General features: G+C 45.1%; 1 protein-coding gene across 10 annotated transcripts in view; it reads right to left on the bottom strand.

The window, feature by feature from the left end:
• EHMT1 (euchromatic histone lysine methyltransferase 1) overlaps window positions 1–20,472 on the bottom strand; it is a 126,306-nt gene that overhangs the window by 10,299 nt on the left and 95,535 nt on the right. For all 10 annotated transcript variants that reach the window (XM_062590902.1, XM_062590895.1, XM_062590903.1 and 7 more), the window contains 12 exons: window positions 19,647–19,811; window positions 19,056–19,138; window positions 17,554–17,660; window positions 15,483–15,605; window positions 13,037–13,138; window positions 12,141–12,245; window positions 9,285–9,439; window positions 8,204–8,371; window positions 7,661–7,805; window positions 6,177–6,254; window positions 4,925–5,040; window positions 2,454–2,540 (listed from right to left, as the gene is read on the bottom strand). In XM_062590902.1, coding sequence (XP_062446886.1) covers window positions 2,454–2,540; window positions 4,925–5,040; window positions 6,177–6,254; window positions 7,661–7,805; window positions 8,204–8,371; window positions 9,285–9,439; window positions 12,141–12,245; window positions 13,037–13,138; window positions 15,483–15,605; window positions 17,554–17,660; window positions 19,056–19,138; window positions 19,647–19,811 — 1,434 coding nt within the window. The remainder of the gene's footprint in view (window positions 1–2,453; window positions 2,541–4,924; window positions 5,041–6,176; window positions 6,255–7,660; window positions 7,806–8,203; window positions 8,372–9,284; window positions 9,440–12,140; window positions 12,246–13,036; window positions 13,139–15,482; window positions 15,606–17,553; window positions 17,661–19,055; window positions 19,139–19,646; window positions 19,812–20,472) is intronic.

Genomic DNA, 20,472 nt, shown 5'->3' with positions numbered 1-20,472 from the left:
AAACAATATATTTGGAAACCTGGGAATTCTGAGAGGGTGCATGTGCAATGCACAAACCACCCACGTGGGATAAGGAGCAGAGTAGGACCTCGCGGACCTGTGCTTTCTCCATCCCACTAATTCAAAGGCTCTCCAATAAAAGTACTCAACCAGCTGTACCATTTCTGAAAGGAGCAAGTCTGCTATTTAACACAGAAGCATAAATACAATAGATTCAAAACATTCCAGTGGTTTGAACGCTAACTCAACGGTTAGCACCGGATGAGAAATAACAAGCTGTGTATGACGACGGACTCTGGGTCAGGGAGAAAAGCTGCCTTGAGCACACAGGTTTCCTGAGCGTACGCGAGCGGGCGAGCCTGCAACCCTCCTCGGAGCACGGAAGGGGCAGAGAGGACAACACAGCTGTGTCCTCCACGCTGAACTGCTGCCGCGGGGACCGTACCGCAGGCCCTTCGCAGCGGGGTGATGGCAGCTGTGCTCACACTGCGGCCCGGGGAGCCCTTGAGACAAGTGGTGAAGGGCTGGCTGGGCGCAGCGTGCTGGCTTTGCCTTGCTGCCTGCTGCCAAACGGCTTCTGAACACCGCTAAACGCTTCCTACAGAAGTGCCTGCCGAGCCCTGCCAGAGGGGCAGGCTGCAATCAGGAACAGGGAGGGAAGTAATTTTTGAGTGATCACAAAGAAAAGCTGAAAGGCATTTCAAGCAGAGGGCAGGCTGAAAATGCAAACCATATGTGTGTAAGGAAGACGTTTACACACACAACAGGTTTGTCTGCACAGGCGCTAAGCATCAGAGGAGTTTTGCAAAATTAAAACATTTGTGACTACTCCAGACTTACTCCCCATGTGGGTATACACATCAAATTATGGAATAAAAGTCATTTTTATGCCAAAACAGTTAGCATCCTTCCAAAAGCAGAGTAATAATTCCAGTATAAAAACCCAGCAATTCAGGGCGCGGTTAATATAAAATGCTGTGCCCCAAGAGCTGGTCCTGTGAACTACTGTGCGCAAACAGCCCCCAAGCACTGTCGCTTCCTTAGCAGAAATGAGGAAAAGAAGAGAAAAGGCTATAGGTTGCATATAAGAAAAACATAGGAAATCAATACAGTTAGCTTAAAGAAGAGGAAAGGTTTGGGGCTGCTGAGTTGTGCAAGCGATGCGTATGTGCGTGAGAGCAACGGGGACAGGAAGAAAGGATGTGCTCGAGCAAGACCCAGACCAGCTCTGTTTGTTAGTACCCAGCTCATTTAGGCAATGAGGACGACAGCAGCTCCTGGCCAAGCGCAAAGGGAAGAGTTAAGTGCACTTGTGGTATCCGAACCCCATCAGCTCTGACGCCATGTACCACGCACTCATTTGTGTTAATTATACCGTCACGCAGAAGTGGCTTTCCTGGGCTGCTTGTGTAAAATTGTTTATTCCTTTTTTCTGTTAACATTCCAGTAGGATTGGGTAAGGTCTGTGTTTTGCTTCTTTAGGAATAGAGTTTGCTGTACCAGGACACACAGGCCTTTTGGGACCTAACAGGGAGCTCTGCCTGAAGAGATTTTAGATGCTCCCTAGGAATGGCTCAGTTTTAAGTTCTACCTCTGAAACAAACATTTCATGGTCTTGTAGCTCCTAACATGAGGTTGCATGGAAGAAATACTTGGCTGATCTACTGTGGATTTCCACCCCCCCCCCCTTTCCGTTTTAGTAATTCTGCAGTAAGTTTTAACTAATCTCCTACCATCAACAAACTTCTGCATGCGGAGAGTCTGGCCTAATTCAAGATCTTAACTGACTGTAATATCAAAATGAAGATAACACTTTCCAAAATATTTAATAAATTACAGATATTACTTTAAGGCCTAAAAAGCCATGGGGTTCAACGGCAGTTTTTTCCACTTGACATAAATCTTAACATTTTTGTTCCTAAGTACTTTATTGAATCAGGGCCTAGGCATGTGCCAAAAGCCAAGTGCTTTAGCATTTTGCTGAATCAAACTAAAACCAGAGCTGTGACACTGGAAAACCTCTTGATAAGTCAGTATTATGCAGAAAAAGGTCCAGTTAAAAAAAAAAAAACATGGTTCCAAATTCCTTTGACCTTTTAAGCGTCCCATAACCACAGCGAACACACAGCTTGAACATGGTATTTTCAGCACAAACTGAATGCATTTCTTCCCCACCCCTTGTCTTTTGCAGGGGTTACACAGAGCCCACAAGCGCAAGCTGACGGCACATCCCAGCAAGATGGAGAGGGATGGAGAAAGCTTAACGATATAAGGAAAAGAACAAACAGAGCAGGAAATGGAATCAGGAAACCTCTTACTGAGGGTAGACAGCTCTGCTTGATGCCAATTTGATTTGCGTGAAAACCTCTGCTCAAAAAGGAATGGAGCACAAACCACCCAAGCCCTTGGGAAGTGATGTCTTTGCGCGAGCCAATGAAAGCTGAATAACTTACTCGCACACAAAGGTTCCCAGTGGAATGTCTTGCATTGTTCGCACACCCCAGCCCATCTTTTGTGTCCGATAAAGCTGTAATCGAGTCCTGGAAAACAGGAAGAGAAGTCCCATTAATGGCAGCAGATGTAGCACTCTGCAGAAAAGACAATAAACCTCTGTAGAAGGAAAGGTAAAAAAATAGCAACCTTCAAGCAGCAGAAGTGCAGTTTCAAAGATGATTTCAGTACGCACCCCTCATCTCACTATCTCACACTGGCGCTGCTACGTACCTGTACTCGCCATTCCCCCGGCTGCTCTTGGCGAGCAGACACGCACTCGAGGGGCACTGGCTGGGGCAAGGGACGGGCGCTGCTATTCCTTTATCCCAGCTGCACTTCATGTGTGTGTGCACCTAGTGACCGGGCAAATTAAAGGCTGGGGAAGAGGGTACGGGAGTGGATGTTGTGCTGTCACTCCTCTCTTGGTTTACTTGTGGGATATCAGAATCAGACTACTGGTATCTCCTTCCCTTTCACACCCATCCTCAGCACTCAGCGGGAGAAAGGGAAGGTGGAAAGGAAACTATAGCACTGTAGCCCTAAAAGGAGGTGTGCTGCAGTGGGAAGGCAGGGTGCTTAAGGTGAATTAAGAACACCTTGAGCTAAGTGCTCTGATCCCTTTGCCCTCTGCAGAGGCCAGTGCATTTAGCAACTCCATCATATCCAACTCCCTGGCTGAAAGACAAGGAAGAAATGCTGCAACTTGAAACTTCTTGGTTTAATAGCTGCTCCATGGAATTTTACTGATATAGTTTATAGGCAGAGAAACAACCCTGTAAGTCATTCTGCCTCCTGCTCAGCCAGAACCTGAGTTAAGTGCAGGATGAACAATCTCCAGGGCTAAGGAATGTTCTTTCTCCCCTAGGGAACCAAAACCCACTTTCAGCAATGCAGTTATTGGAATAAAGAGAAATGTGATGCTCACCTTAACTTCACCCTGTTGCTTTTTCCAGTATTTCTCTCCTCTGCCTTCCACCCCTTTCTCCCCTCTTTGCACTGTCAACTCACACACCACCCCCTCTCCAGGGCTGCACCATTCTCCCATACTTGCTCACAGCTCCTGCAACCTTAACCAGGGCAACACATGGTTTCATGGGAAAGACCACTCTCAGAGAAACTGCTTATAACGTTGTACTTCAGGCTTGTGGAAGCTCCCCTCTCTTCTGCCTCGTTCATCACCAGCAGAACAGGCAGCCAAGCTCAGATCTCAGGCTCTGCTGCTGGGGACGATAGACACAACAGAGGGAACATGGCTCACTTCTCAGGCTCCAGGCTGAGCCGGGTCAGCTTGCCAGATGGAAACGTGTGCACTGCCACGCAGAGTTAATTTGGAGCAAATCTGATAACGGAAGCACTGAAAATGGAAAGGGAGCTCTCATGTGTCATGCTGCAGACCAAGCACCAGGCGGGTTCCTTAATTCCCCCCAGAGTGACCTCAAGCACAGCTCTGCCAGGCAACTGGCCTTACCAGCAGCTTCCTGACAGACCTGCTCTCCTGGGCTTACGGCTGGGTTTCCAAACTTTCCAGTCTTTCTTTTAGGAAGCAAAAAATGCAAAACCTACAGATCTAATTATACAGCTCCTAAATAAACACCTACATATATACTGGAGGAGCTTGGCAGAGAAAACCAGAGAGGGGTAAAGTTCTGCAGAAACATATCAAACCTTTTTCTAATTTATTTTTAACATTGCAAAATGTCATTGAAACTACAAAGTTTGCAGGAAACTGTGGTCAGTACTATAAAAATTTTTGAAAAAGTCATTTTTTCCAGTAGGATTCTGTACAAATTGGTCCTATAACATTTAATACAGTGACTAATTTCTCCAAAGCAAAGATCTAAAACAAAACATTTTAATTTATAATTTTGCCAAAATAACCAAATACCAAAATAACTGCCTAATCTGCAGCACTAATCTGACATCAGATATTCAAATACTCTGTTTGGGGGGAATCAGGCCAATCATCTGGGAACTTTAAGTGAAGTCTGAGTATGCTGGCCCATATTTCCCATGCAAAGTGCTAACTCACAATATTTCCAGAATTAAGTTTTGGATTTTCTGTTCTCCTGATTTTATTTTCTTCAGAGATCTCCATCTGAAAAGTTGCATGTAGGCTGTTCATGGAAACCCACAAGCCACTGAAGTTTTATGGCCAGGCTGACTAAAGAACACCACAGTTCTCACGTGGTGGGGGCACGGTGGAAACCTTAACCGATCTCATCAACCTGCTTCTGCTCCATTTGCACCAGCAGTGCACAGAACTCGCTTTGCTTCCCATCACTCTGCGGTGGCAGGTGCCCCATTTCTGTCTCATCTTTGGAAGTCCTGGCTTTTGTGGGTTTCCAGACAAACGGAGATGAGAAAGTCAGGAAGTTCTCCAGTTTGATGTTATTTTTCCCAAGATAAGCTGCGTTTGGATCCTCCTTCTCACCTGAGCCCATTCTGCACCACCCGGTTCCTACAGGTTCGCCAGCACGAACACGCGTGATTACACTCAAAGATCAGTGGCGGCTCAGCCATGTTGAACTCAGGCAGGAGTCGGCCATCCTGAAGAGGAGATGCATTCAAGACTGGGTTAGTTTTCTGTTCCTGTGACCCTTCCAAACCAGAGGCAGGCCAGAGCAGATTTCCCCCAAGCGTAAAACAGGCTAGACAACCGTAACGTGGACGCATGCCCCAACCTCCCCAAACATAGTCAAATCTCAACTACTTGAGGAGGCTCTGCTCTACCTCAACGGTGGCACATTCATCGCCATCAGAAACATCTGAAAAACCAGGAGAGACTGACTACATTTTGTTGCCTGACATCACCCTACACACCAATAAAGCCCTTATAGTGCTGTGCAAAACCCAGTGGCCATCATTATCATCATCTTGCAGTGCTGGAGGGGAGAAGCGGACACTTAGTCTGTCTCTGGAAGAAGGCCTAAACTTCCAGTTTACCTTGTATACCGAAGTTCTGAGAACGACATTTCTTACCCCCCAAAGCCCTCCCCCCAAAAACTACAATTCAATTATGCACCAACCACAAAGGATTAAGAGAGTGACAGTCACAGTTCATCATATTTAAAAAATGTGGCTTTAAGGGCTCAAATGGTGCAATTACCTATTAACATGTAAGAAAGATGGCCACAAAGCAAAGATGCCAATATTCCCCCTGGGAGATTCACAGAACTTCTGATCTTAGTAGAACCTGTAACCTCAAAACCTCCCTGGAGGATTCAGGCATACTTACTCACAACAAACCAGCCTTCTGGCAATATCGCAATTAAAACATACTTACTCTGCCTTCATCAGGAAGGATCATAATAAATAAAAAGCAAGCAAAAGACCCCTACTAACCTCCCTCTGTTTACATACTATAGCGTTTCCTATGTTGCTCTGAAATGGAAGCTGATTTCATGCATGGATTCTTAAACGCTTTCTATCACATGGGTATAATTAATGGCTCAGTTGGCATGACAGTAACACAAACAAGAACATTAAAAAGCTTCCCTGAGTAGGCATTTTGTTGTTGTTTTATCACATACGTCTCAAAGCTGAGACTACAATGTTAGGCATTTTAAAACAAAACGAGGAGTTGTGCAAGGAACTGTGTTTAAGGTACTATCAAAAATACTGAATTTTGCAAAATTCAGTTTACAAACACCGGTCTAATCAAACATGAAGTTTTATGTCCTCACCTTATCGTACCAGCAACGCATACTGAGTTGGCCACACATGCAGTTACTGGAAGAGCAGTCATCTATACATACACAATACTGAAAGAGATGAAAAAGAGATTTAATCAAAGCCAATCAAGTATAACTGAAAGAGTAATTTCTGTAATTGGGCCAGACAGGAAACTACAAGTCTTCATCTTCTCCTACTTCTTGCTGCAGTGCCTCCCAAGCACCTTCAAAAGATGCCCTTGCTCTAGCTCACTGGCCAGCAAGATAATCGGCCTCAATGATTCAGTGCAATTTTTACTCATTTCTTTAGTTCTGCATGGCCTGAACATCAAAGGACTCCAGCTTGCAGGAAGAGACTGCATACTGAGATGTGGAGCCATCATTTCTCACGGGCATGAGTCCCCTAGTTCTACTAACCTTCCTCCCTGCTCTATGAGCTGTAGAGGACAAGAAAAACTCTGAGAAGAGACCACAAATGATGCAATGATATATCTCATTCAACTCCAGCTGCTTGCCTCTTCCCAGGCAAGCTGTTCCAGCTGCCTTCTTCCCCAGCAGTCCCCAAGCTGACACAGTGCCACCACCAGCTACAAAACAGATCTTGGCCATGGAAAGTTCACTTCAGTGCTGACAGCTTCACCCAGAGACAGGTCACCCTCGTTCTACGCTTTCCCATCCCTGCTTTCACAACTTGGCCTGTTGAGGACTTTCAGTATCACAATAAAGGTCTTGCCTAAACACTGTAAATCACTAGGAAGACAGTATGGGACTGGCCATGGGAGTTAAGGGTTTATGGCAACTGTGTCATTCAGCAGATAGGCTGCTGCATTTTGTCCTACTGCAGTCTTCCAGGGCATGCAGGTTTATGCCAAGCTGACCACCAGGGCAGTGGCACAGTACTCTAGGATATGGAAGACAGTGACTATGTCCATAGCACCTGAGGAAAACTGAAGTTAAAAAAAAAAAAAAAGAGCAACACTGCATTATTACTCTCTCAGAGTACTTCTGTTTGCCCTACAGCTTCTATAATCAGGTGGTCTCCAAGCAATTCATTAACTCCCTATATCCAGAAGAGAGGGAAGGGGAAATTGGGAGCCACTTCAGCCCTCACCAGATGGCTGCTGCTATGTCTACAGCATGCAGTTGAACACAGAGGTTAGCTTAAGCCTACGAAAGGAAGCAAAGCAGAATCCCGTCTCCTAGATCCAAGAGCTGGAGGAGTTTAGGAGTACAACCTAATGGAATTTGATGGAACTATCAGGACTAGACAGTCCCATTCTGAATACACAACCAACCTCTTTATAAATATAAAGCAGGGAAGTATCCTGAAATCCCTCTTTTATCCTAATGCTAACACTCCAAACATCCCTGTTCCAAGAGCTGAAGAGGAATGCCTGTTCTCTGAGCACTGCGCCAGAACATTTCTAAACACACAAATCGGGACAACAGAGGAAAAAAATAAAATAAATACAAAGCAAGTACACCCAGTCCCTCACCTGTAAATGAGTGATGTTTCTATCAATGTCCATCGGGGAGGTGACACAGTTTTGTGAAACGTATTTGTAGTTGCTAGGGCAAGGCTCACAGTCCACTGAATTGACGCAGGGAATTGGGATCCTCTCGTAACCCCGGGCGATGTCTCTGTCGGTGGGAGAAAGAAAACTGTCACTTTACACAGAAGTAGCACAGCTCCCCCAGACAAGGGGCCATTCAAACGCTATCCTGGGGCAGAACTACTGTCTCCAATCACTAAACCTTCAAAGCTTGAAAGCAATTCAGAAGAAAACTGAATTAATTTTTTTTTCCCATCTTGCCTTACAGAATGTTCTTTGTGCTTCTGAATATTTCCATTTGCATGATGAATTTACAAACCACATTCTGGATCAGCATGTCTAACTCTTGCTTAGCTCCAGCCGACCTTCACACCAGTCCCAAAAGCTAAGCGTATGCTTACAGTCCTTTCTTAAACCAAGCTCTCAGCCCCTTCCTTGGAAGAGCTGTATTTTATAACCCACAGGCAAAGACAGCTGGATTCTCACCTGCTCACTACCTTCTCTATCTGGGCAGGCTTGTCAGTAGATGATTCTCTGAGAGTCTTGTTCATCTGCAGAGCCACCCAGACCTGAGAGTTAAGGCTGGAGCACTGGAGTGGAGTCTCACCCTCCTTGTTCTTTAAAGTAACATCCGAGCCACGGGAAAGAAAGAGACTGCAAAACAGCAACACAGGATAATCATCCCCGAGAGAAACTGTGCAAGGGGGAAAAGAGCTGAATCATATTCTCCAGTTAGTCCTTAAGGCATTAGGAAGAATCAATAATAGTGAATAATCACCTGAGTTTTCTTTATTAGGCATGGTTCACTGGATCCTTCTCATTGAAGGTGCTGGCAAAAGCAAGAGACTGAAGCTCCAGCACCCAGAGGGCTCAGGGCAAATCTCACCTTGCTTCAGGCATGACAACTGGCTTGCTGGTAACTAGCCTAACTTCAAACAGACTGGAAACTCTCTCTGACCAGGAAAGTCACATGTGGTTTGAAAAGCAGGCCCGAAACAGAAGATTCCCATCGGAAACTGGTATTGCACTTGGTCCTTGTTTATAGTCACTAACTCTTGGGAGTAAACATACTGAATTTACTCACAGCAGTGATTAAACACAGGAAAAGCCCTGTTACCCTATTATGCCACATCAGTTGCAAAAAACCTTTGATCTAGGGTGGCTGACACCTTTGCGCAGAGACACCCACGCTAGGCTCAGCCCCTCAAGCCTTCTGCTCAAGACTCCAGGCCTGCCCCACGTTTTCTTGATCTTTTTACACCAGCTCTAGCAGCAGAAAGCAATCCTAGAGCGAATGCGAATTAAAGTAACATCCAACAGAAGACCTATTTCCTATCTCTGAGAGGAAAGAAAAGGCTTTAGGGCAAGCAAGAATCAGATCCCTGGTATTTCACTGTGCCTAGGACCAGATCAGGACAACGGAAACGCACAATCTCCATCCCAATTTTGGTTTGTGTTTAAATGAAAAAGCATCTCAAAGTCTCTCCAGAGCTCATCAGCTGGCACCCAGATAAAAAGGAGTGACCAGAGGAAGGAAGGGAAGTGGCAAGGCTGGAGCTATACTTACACAACACACTCATAGCGGTTCTCTCTGGCTGCAATATGCAGGGGTGAGTCTCCGTGAATATTCACTGCATGTAAATCACACTTAGCAGCCAGCAATATCTCCGCTATGTCAACACAGCCAGAAAAAGCAGCCCAGTGCAAACAAATATTTTCCTCCTGGAGGGGAAGAAAGCAGAGTAGAGGCTGTTTAGTGCATTAAAATCCAACTGCTTTGGGACTTCACCATCTTTTGCTCTACATCTGGGGCATTCAACATGTGGTTTGACTTCTCCCTCACTAGATTGTTCATTTGAGCTGGAACTACAGAGGCAGCAGGGAATTCTCTGCACAGACAAGCAGAGAGTTCTCGCTCCAGCCACCTCCATGCACAGAGGATGGGGAAGCCGCACACAAAGCGGTCCATCACTTCCCTTATATATGCAGGCAAATCGTCTGTCTCTAAGCCACAGAATAATCTGGATCAATCCACAAGAGAGGTGACAGACATGAACAAACACATGCTGGAAAAGGCTAGAAGTTGAGCTATCCAGCCTAGACATGCAGCAAAGCTAGCATGTCTCCCTGTGCTGTAAAATTAAAAAGAGAAAAAAAGAGCAGAACATGAGCTGTAGGGTATATGAAGGTGCTAGAAAGCAAACCAGCAGCCACAGGAAAGCAATCAATTCGACTTCAGGCATCTCTTAAATACTGCATGTACTCATCTCTCACTAGCAGCACTAGAAATAGCTGAACACTCATCTTTTTGATAGAGATATTTTAAGCGATGATACTCTGTTTTTTGCTACAGTGCAATTTGCAGCACACTTCAGAATCCTTCCACATGACAAGCTCTAAAGATGCCGATTAGAACAGTGCAATGATAGTAATGATCACGTAACTTTTTTTTAAGCAAAAACAAAGCACATCCTTTAGTCATTTGAACTTAACTCAGATCTTTCCTTAAACAGGGAGGTTATTAGCATATACCAGGAAGGTGGGGGGATCTTTTTCTACGTGGTTTCTGCCTCCCATTACAAAAATATCTACAGAAAAACCCTAAGCAGTATTATGTACCAATCTAAAGAAAAAGATAATAGTGGACTGTACACCAAATGCTGCTGCTCGTACGGGTTATACACACAGCATGCGTCTAGATTCCCCTACTTTGCTTTACATCAACTACTGCCTAACAGCAGCATAATTATAATCAAACACATTTCTCCTAGAGTAGGATGTTTCTCAGGCCAAGTAACGCTGTTTTTAATGACTGCAATCAGGAGACACCAAACTGTAGCTACAGTAATGGATATGCAATACACACACCTGCCAGGAGGATATTTTTCTAGCAAGTAAATTGTTGACTGAGATGATTTGATTTTCACGAGTTAATGTATGAACTAGTAATTGGTAGCCACAGGCTTTTGGAACAGATCAGACAAGTCAGTCTTTTTCAGAGTCGGTCTTAGGGCTGCGCAGTAATGCAACAACCCAAAAAGCCCCATCCCACTTCGACTTTTGCTCTTATGAACTGCTTCAGATCAGGATCTGCCTCGGAACTACGTAAGCCACCAAGAAATGGAGGCTCCTCCAGAGAAGGGACTTTTAGGCTAGGGAAGACAACTCCTTGAGAACAGCTGGAGCCATTTCTGAGCACAAAGAGATAAACATGCAAATACCTAGTTCTGCCAGCATCCAACAGACAAATACAGAACAGCTGCTTACATCCATTGGATTCAGAAACGGACTAGCAGTCTTGGACAAGAGAACGTACTCCCAAGAGTTATGCTAGAAGGTGAACTTATGGAGGGTAAGGTACTTCATTGCAAACTCTTACTGAGCAGAAAGCAGTGAGTTACCCCTCATTTATCAAACTATCTCACATCTCCTTCAGGCAAAAGCTTGGAGTCATCATCATGTCCTGGTTCACACCCAAGCTTACCTTGTGGGTACTTCTGGGGTTTCAGTAACTTTAGTGCCAAAGTGGAAGAAAGAAAAATGCTACTAGGAAAAAAGAAAAGCAGCAGTGCTGATATAACGAATCTCCTAAACAGAAGCCTAGACGCTCTCTCCTTTCTTCCCAGTCATCTCCCCTGTTACTGCCTCATACTTTATCTGTCAATTTGAAACAATTCCTCTCAGTATGGCCAGCACAGTAGATGTTCAAAGCTGCTGGGATGATGAAGCTCCCAGCCAAGTTGGACTCACTTGGAGTCAGACTGCTAAGGTATGAAGTATTTCCGATTGTAAAGCTGGATTTACAGAGGTGAAGAACAGACCAAGCAAGCATGCTGAGCTGCTGGCTTGGGCACATTCTGTCCACGTTGGTGGCTACACATCTGTTACACCTAGGAAAAAAACAGACCTGGGATATTTGCTAGCAGACCAGTTGCAGAATCTGCCCTATCTAGACTATCTATTCAGAGTACAAGCCTGTGCTCTCCCAAAGGTATGCAGGATACTCCTCCCCTGCACAGCTCAACCGAGGTCCAGTGCACACCAGCCTGTGGACAACATGGAGCAGGTAAATCTGCTCCATATGGAGGATCTGCCCGGTGTCCGAGTGACAGAACAGGCACAGCCAGGTGGATTAGCAGCAGCTAGGCAAAGAGCCAACTACAACCTGTAGCATGAGCTACAGGATCTTTAGGTGCTGTGCCAGAAGAGCTGGAGCAAAAGGCCTTCTTACCAACTTGCAAGGCTTCTTCCTAAAATATGGAGGAATATTCTCCTGCGGTTTACTCACCACCTCCAAACCACCTGTGTCAAGGGACCACCGTGCCTCACTGCACTGAGCCTACAAGCTGCATTCTTGGGCTCAGTTGATTTTTAAACAGAGATTATGGATTATTTCTGAAATGGATTCCAGGAAGAACCTCACATTGTCTCGAATGTTAATGTCCGACCCCTTCGCAAGCAGCAGCTTCACCAGCTCAATATGCTTGTATTCAGTGGCCCAGATCATAGGCGTCCAGCCTCCGTCATCCTGGGGAGGAAAAGGAAAGGATGAGACACAGAATAGCAAGATGGTCTCCTGTTGAGTACCACAAGCCCCTTAGCTGCCACAGCAGGCTGCACCTTGCTTAAGAGCCACAGACCCCTTCCCTTCCTTCCCTTCTCCATCTCATTACATTCCTTCACTTCTGCAGAGAAAGGTCTCTCAGGGTCCTGCAGAGCCCAGCATGATTTGAACCAATACACTTCAGCAGACTCTAAGTTTATTTGCAGCTCAGCACACCGCCAATGGATCTCCAGGGTGTTCAAATACAGCCGACTGACCAAAAGGCACAAAGAACATCCAGCTTATGTAAAAAGCTCATATAAAAGATCACTGCGCAACCCAGGAGAGCTGGCCTTCCCCCAGAACGAGGAATACCTAAGGCAGCGTTGCCACACCCTGCAGCAGCAGGTCTCTTCTAGGACAGCTTGCCACCTGAGTGACAGGCTAGATCCCGGTCCCTAAAGCAGGTCAGCAACCCCACTCCTGTGCTAGAAGGCAGGGCAGTGACCCAAGGACCCTAGAGAAACAGCCTCCATAGTCAGATTCAGGTTCAAGGAGAAACTGCAAATGGAGGCATATGGAAGACAAGTTTCCATCAGGTCAGTAGAGAGAAAGGCAGAACTGGACACTCTTGGCACTGTCAGCCTACAACTTTCCTCAGATTTCTCCTAGTAGCAGGACTGCATTTGAGTAACGACTGTCTAGACAGTATGCTGATAAGACTCAGATTCCTGACCCAAGAAAAGCAGCTTCTGTGACCTGTAGAAAGCCTTTACCTGGCAGTTGACATCCATCTGTCCGTTGGAGAGAAGATACTGAACTACATCGTAGTGCCCCTTCTTGGCAGCCAAGTGCAGACACGTGGATCCCTCCGCATCCTGGACACAATCACAGAACAAACGTTCAGGGAACAATCACCGCTCATCACTTCTCACATCTACTCAACAATAATGATACTTAGCAACATCAGAGAGACAAGTTTATGGCCACAGTAGAGGACTCCAAATGCCTCCGGCCCACTGCCACGTGGTTAGAGAGCAGCTGCAGCCAGTGCAAGCCCTGAGCATAGGGAGTATTACACAAATCTCAGTCACACGACCACTGCCAAGCAGACCACAGAAAGAGGTTGCTCTGCAAAATCTGGGGAGGGAGCGTCATATCTCCCTGGCCAATGGACCCTCTTCAGCTGCTGCGCACGCTCGAGAACCAAGGGGAGACCAGAGTTCCTCTACCGAGGCAGGGCCTCTGTAGAGCACTGCACTTCACATCATAAAAGCAGTCTTTTCTCTACCAGAAATGCCACGCATACGCAAGTTTTGCTGTGTTCGTTAGCACATGCATTTATCCCAGCACAGCTGCTCTGCAGAAGCAGCGGGACAGAGGGGTGCGCTGCAGAAGGACAGAAAGGCCAACTCCCCAACACGCCTGCACTCATGTACTGAGATAAAGGATAAAACATAATAGTAGAGGTTGAAAAGAAAAATGCTTTTCAGAGCTCTGAATACAGAGTCTGATGTAGATGGACAGGTTGGGGCTCTGAGTCATGATGGAGACACTCCCACACTAACACCAAAAATCTTGGCTGGAGTCTGATTTTTATCAGACATTTATAGCCCAAGAGCTTAGCATATAGGAAGGCCCAAAGACCACGAAATAAAAGGAGGAATGAGAGACTGGAAAACAGTATGACTGCTCCATTCGGATGTTGCTCCAAACAGAGACCACGGCTCAGTGCTAGGGAGCAACTCACTGAGCAAGGGCGGAAAGTTTCAGGTCAGGGATTATACTCAGTGAGCTCCTTGGGGCAAACAAGGGCTTTCTGCTCTCCCCTAACTGCCAGACACGCATCTGAACGATGCCACAGCTTTCCCCTTAGACCAGTATGAGATAAGGGCAGCTTCTCAACCTTATGGAGAACAGGCATATTTTAAAATGAAGTTCCTGAGTGGGGCTATTATGTCCTATTAACAGAATCAGCACCTTCAGCATCAGAAACCTCCACCCCTCATCCTGCTGTTCTCACTGTCCCCATCCACCCAACAGTCCTGCTGCTCCAGGCTGGTGACAGAACACACTTAGCGGTCAATTCTGTGGTTATTCATAGAAATGGCTGGAGCTGATTTTATAGCAATGTTGCTAATTTCAAAAGATGACTAATTTGGTACAAGAAACTAATTAACATAATAAACTAGTCTAGACTTCAGAAGTATTACAGTGATCTCAGGCTTCTAATTTGCTTTTGCAAGCTCAAGATTTTTTCCTTCTCTGCACCCTCACAAATGAAAAATCTCTTTTTTCTTTGACATGAATAATCAGATGAGAGATGTCTGGATTACTCCAGGATGGTCAGGACAGCGGCTAGCATGAACCTGCAGGTGTTTGCCCTTTCCTCCTTCCTGGTATGGAACTAGCCTCCCAAGGAGCTATCCAAAGACTCACGAATGGACTGCATTTAATAGCTCAGGCAATCCTCCTGGCCCCAGCCCACTTCCCAGTGGACAGAGCATCCCATCCCATCTGCTGCTCTCCCCAGCAACACCATGGGCGTGAGCCAACAGGGGCAGGTTGTAACAATACAAAGTTCACGAGGGGAGCGTCTGATTTATAGGACTAATAAACAATCTGTGTATTTTCCAAGATTGAAAAGCAACTACAGCATGTTAAAGGCAAACAGACAGCTGCATTTTCTAGTATTTGTTTAAATTAAAGGGTAGAGATTTTAAAGATGGTGTCCAATTTTGCCACTGCAGTGTGGCTCTAAGAAAAAAAAGCACATCAGGCCTTCGGAAAGCAAAGCTTCCTCTGTCCTTTTTGCTAGCTTTGCGAGCACCTAATTACCAGCACATTTTAAAATGTCACCACAAAAATCTCATTAGAATATGCACAGAAGGAAACCTTGAAATCAGTAAACTCCAAAATCATCGCAATGGTTTTGTGACACTAGTATCTAGAGACTCCATATGGGATCAAATGCCCACTATCTTGGGTGCTGTAAACTGACGTAGCAAGTGACCGCACTAGCCCCAAACTGCTCACAGCTAGCCCACTGGATCATTAAAATACTACTACCAACAACCATAGCCTTTCCAAGTCTTCGTCCCCAAGACAAACAAGTCCATCTCCCCTCTTCCCATGCGCTTGCACTCAAAACTTAAGATCTCTCAAGAAATAAATGGCTGACAGAGGCTTCTTTGGGGGAAAAGGTAAGGAATAAACTGCTACCTTAGGGTCTACTAGTGCTCCAGCCTTGATAAGGTATTTCACAGTTTCCAGATGGTTGTTTTCTGCTGCTTCCATCAGTGGAGTCCTCTGGTCCTCTGAGCAGGTGTCTATATTAGCACCAGCCTGTTAGGAGGCCAAGGCAGATACACAAACAATTACAATCACTACTGTTTAGCAGAAGGAGGATGTGGGAATACAGATTTAGCAGCAGGTTGTTTCTCAAATTTAGCCATAAAAACTAGAAAAGAAGGGGAAAAAAACCACACACACACAGGAAAGAAGGCAGTCAAATTTAACCTGTTCTGGAAAGCAATATTCACTGCCTGCCCTCTCTCCAGCCTTCAACAGCCAATAACCAGAGTATAACGAAGTAAACTGCTGGTGTTAAAACAGCTCGTGTTATTAATTCATTCTGGAACACTGCTTTCTGGATATCATTTGCACAACATTTCCAAAAAACCAACCTCCTCCTTATTTCAAAAGCTTTATTTTCCCTAAAATACCATTTCTGCAGACCTGAGAACAAAACAACCAGTTCTTCCCACTGTCACAAGCAGTTGAAACAACTTGCTGGTGGCAACCAAGGCAGGAGTTCTAAAAAAATTCTGGCGATCGGCTCTTTCTGTTGAAATCAATGGTAACATTTCCACAGTCTTCCCTGAGAGTACATTTAGTTCAATACGGAGTGCCTTGGACAAAAACCTTATTCTTTTCCAAAACACTACCGTGTCAACTGTTATGACTACATTAATGCTTTGCTTTAGCTCAGTAACTCACACAACACTTAAGAAAACAAAAGAAAATCTCAAACCTTCTGGTTCAGAGGCAGCACAACTCTTGGCAAGTTGAGTGTGCCTCTATGAGCGAAGCAAAGACCTGTTTACAGTAGGAACACGCTGACTCAGGCTCACCTGGCATGAGGAGATGGCCCCATTGCTTCCAGGTGCCTCCCAGTGAATGCATTTGTTTTGATTACTTTTAAATAGCTGCAACAATTCAGGCTAGAGAAGAGGCATTTCAAGTTTAACGAGCTGGGGACATTCCCAGCCAAAGACTGCGCAACTGCAGTACCCAGACATCAGGGAACAGACAGGATGATGAAGGATCTTGGAAACAAACTAACCCTTCCGATACTCAATTCCAATTGCTTGTAACATCTTGCAAATCATGCAAGTCATTCCATTGCCTTCACACGCAGTGACTCTAATGAGTGAAAGCAGCAGCTGGCCCATAGCTCCGTCTTCAAGTAGCACTTCGAACTCCGATCCTGAATGCCCAAACCAGCGTCTCAGCAGGCTCATTTTCAGAGATAGCGATATTGCCACATTCGCAAAGTCCCTTTAAGGTTTCCCAGTCACACAGGGCAAACAAAACATACTGCCAGTCACTCATGATGATGTACGGCAATATAAAAATAAGTAAATGAATTTTCAGAATCTTTTAAAAGCCTTTTTTTTTCTCGTGCCACTTTGGAGCAGCATCAGCAAGAACACTCCTACTTTTTCTGACTGTCTTCTCTTATTCAAACTGAATGGTAAGCCACATGTAAATCTTTCTCTTATTTTGACCTGCGGGATATTTACATCGTAAAGGAGAATCCTGCTGGGGTTGCTCAGTTTTTGACAGAAGAGGAAGAAAGGACCTTTTAGAAGGGCATGCTCTAGAGCCTAACCACCTTCATTACAAAGAGTAACTTTGACACCAGCTTACAGATCACCTGCAGGCTGCCCATAGACAGCTTGTGCTGGCACATCTGGCACTGTACTGAACTACCAGGTGTGTTAGGCATGTAAGTTCCCACACACTCCAGAGTGCCCTGCATCAACGCTCACATGCTCACTGTACGATCAGTGAAGCTCACTTGGAGGATAGCCTAGAATGCTTTGGTCACATCATCCAAGTCTTCATGCTACTCTCCACCTCTCTACTCTCAGCACACTCTGAGAACGAAGAAGTTTTTATAGGAGAGAAGTTTCAGGGTTAATTTCCAAGTGCTCTTCAGCCATGTGGGACAGCAGACCAAAAACCATACAAAGCTGTTTGTCCGAAAAAACATTAAGTGGAGACGAACCTGAATCAGCATATGGCAGATGTCCACGTGGCCAGACTCAGCAGCAGCATGAAGAGGGGTTCTCTTACTCTGATGCTCCATTTTAAAATTAGGATCAATTCCATCCACTGAAAAACAGAACAGAGAGACTTTCAACCACAGTTCAGAGATTAGAGAAAAGTATAACAACAGAACCAAAGGTCTCAGCTAAAGGCTTTTAAAGATGTTGTTTCCAACCCACACTCAGCACTTCTCACAATTCACTACGCACCCAAATAAGAAAGCTCTCGGGGTTGTCTGATGGACATTTGATATGCAAGTCCTCAAACCAAAGACTTCACGGAATTTTTTTTACCTTCAAGGCACTATAATTTCTACCAGAAATTTTTAGTGAAATCCACAGTGTGCTGACCCATCTAGAGAACAAAAAACAGCCACTGCTTTTGTAGAGCTCAGGCAGGTATCTACTGTTTGTTAGCCCAAAGGCCATCTCCATCTCCGTCAGATTCGCAACTTCCAATTGCTCAGAGTAACAAAAACAATCAACAATGTAAAAGGATAAAAACGAAAGATTTGCTGCTTTGGAAGTTGGAAAAAATGAGGAATCAGTACCACCTGACCTTTCCTGCTTCAAGACCACTATTAGCTGCTCTTAGTATTAGTGACCCTCTTTGCACCCCTGCAAATACAGGGCTCCAAACTGGATGAAGCTACTCCAATTAACACCGGCAACAGATCTTGCCAGCAATTCTCACAGCTGATGGCAGCCTGACAAAGATACCTGCGAATGATAATATGTTGCACATGAAGCTATACTTAAGTATCAATGAATAACATTTTTGTGTTATTAAAGACACAAACAATTAAGCTAACATTTGCTAGAAGAAAAAAGAAGAATTTGATAAATGAAAACAACAGAAAACGTCTAAAAAACACATAATGCAAAGTACTGGAGTGAAAAGGAAGTGATCCCAAGGAAATGCTGTGTCTTTCAAATGGGGAGACTCCTTGGGAATATTTGTTGATTAAAGAAATCTCAGTAGTTCAAAGTCATCTGGTGACAGACAATTATGCACCTCAAAAAAAGCCGTATGTATTCAAGCCTTATGTATTGAAGATCTCTTCCTTTCTGCTCTCTTGCTGATGGAGCCTAACTTAAACGCACTCACATCTTTTTACATCCCTGTTGGATGCACAACTGCAACTATCCCACTGCATGGAGAGACAAAGTTCTGTCAGACCGGAAAATCATGTGTAGGTCACTTGAGGACAGAAAGCAGCATCTCTGGCCGAAACTGAGTCCAAACGCAGAAGCAAGTTGGGAGCAAGTCCACTTTTCAGAGAAAGATGAAGCCATTTCAAATGACACGTTACTTGCCAAAGCGGTTTTCTCCTCCCACACCACTCACAAGGGGTACTGGGAATATGACGTGCTGCCATGCTGGGAACTGGACTCCGGCAACTGTCTGGCAGGAGCTGGGAGTACTGCCAAACACACAATGTCCTGGGAAAGAGCCACTTACCCAACATAAGCAGGACTTTTTGCAGCTCTCCTTGCCTAGCAGAGAAGTACAACTGCTTCGGATGGAACCGTAACTTCTTGGGTCTGTAGGAGTGGGGAAAGAGGTGTAACTAATACTCACTGAAGAACATTCCCAGAATTTTACTGCACCCCACTACTACGCCATGCACATGGCAAACTCTTTTCCTAGGGTACAGCTCTAGAATGCCACAAAACCCAAGAATATCAGCTCTCCAGAAAGGTACCTTCAGACTTGCACCTCAAACCACAACAGCCTTGTTCTATCAAGGGTATCTACACAGTAGTGCTAATTAATAAATTCGGGATTTTAATAATGGGAATGGGAATTCCTAGTAGTTACAGCTGCAACTGGAGGACCAGGGAAAGACCAATTCCTCCAGACAAATCAGTAAGACATTGAGAGCTGTAACTGTTTTCTTGACTCAGTAATCTATTGGGGGTGATGAATGACTGAAGGGAACAAAAATACTTTGTGCTTAAGTGGGGCCAAAATCTAAAGAGACTATATCTCAGTTTTCTCTAGGTCAAGCAACAGCGCCAGAACTGAAGAGATGCAGAGGCCTTTTCTTACTTTTCAGAATCCAGGGCAATTAGGGCACTTTCCAAAGTTTCTTTAACTGGTCCCTGGGTGAGGCTAGTAGTGGGCTTTGGAAAAACTGAAGACCCAGCCATGTCAAACACTTCAGCAGCTGAACTTTCCGGCTTATCTTCCTCTGACAACCGTGTTCCAGTGCCACTGAAGTGAAGAAGTGAGAGAGAGCCAAAGCATAACCATTAAAAATAGACAAGAGTATGTGTATCTTATGCCAAAGAAGGAAAGGAAATGTCCTTAAAATGCAGATAGCTTAAATGAATTTGCAACACAAACTGATACATTTTACAGCCCCTTCAGTAAGAAAGAACTCCTGCCCCAAACAGGAGTTGCACTACCCTCTGGTTACATTTAGATGTAGCCTGTGTGACCGGAAATGGAGGAAAATAGGGCTGAGGACACTGTTCCACTTACTGCAAGTCATAAATGCCATCAGAACATCAGATCACCTGGAAGGCCAAAGCACTTCTCGGAAAACAGCTCAACATAGGGATGGTTTGATGTTTGTTTTCCTCTGTGTTCTGGTTCTCTCTTTGTACCTGTCCTGATTGCTCTGAGTTGCATGCCATGCTAGGCACCACATACATTTCCCTACCTTTCCACAAGCCCTGGCAATGCCAAGCCATTCCACTATTACTCCACTCCTAACAACAGGAGGCAGGAACTGTATCAACTTCCACGCCTTCCTAGCTTCATACCTTAGTCACCCACCTCAAGCCCGCTACCCCCAGCTCTCCCTGTGTGGCTGTGCTTCTCTCAGAGATAGTGAGCAACAAAGAATATGCTTGCAGATTACAACAGCTGA

This window comes from Rhea pennata, chromosome 18 (genome assembly GCF_028389875.1).
Source record: "Rhea pennata isolate bPtePen1 chromosome 18, bPtePen1.pri, whole genome shotgun sequence".
Taxonomy (NCBI): domain Eukaryota; kingdom Metazoa; phylum Chordata; class Aves; order Rheiformes; family Rheidae; genus Rhea; species Rhea pennata.
Note: the sequence above shows the minus strand (reverse complement) of the source record. Positions and strands in the feature narration are given on the sequence as shown.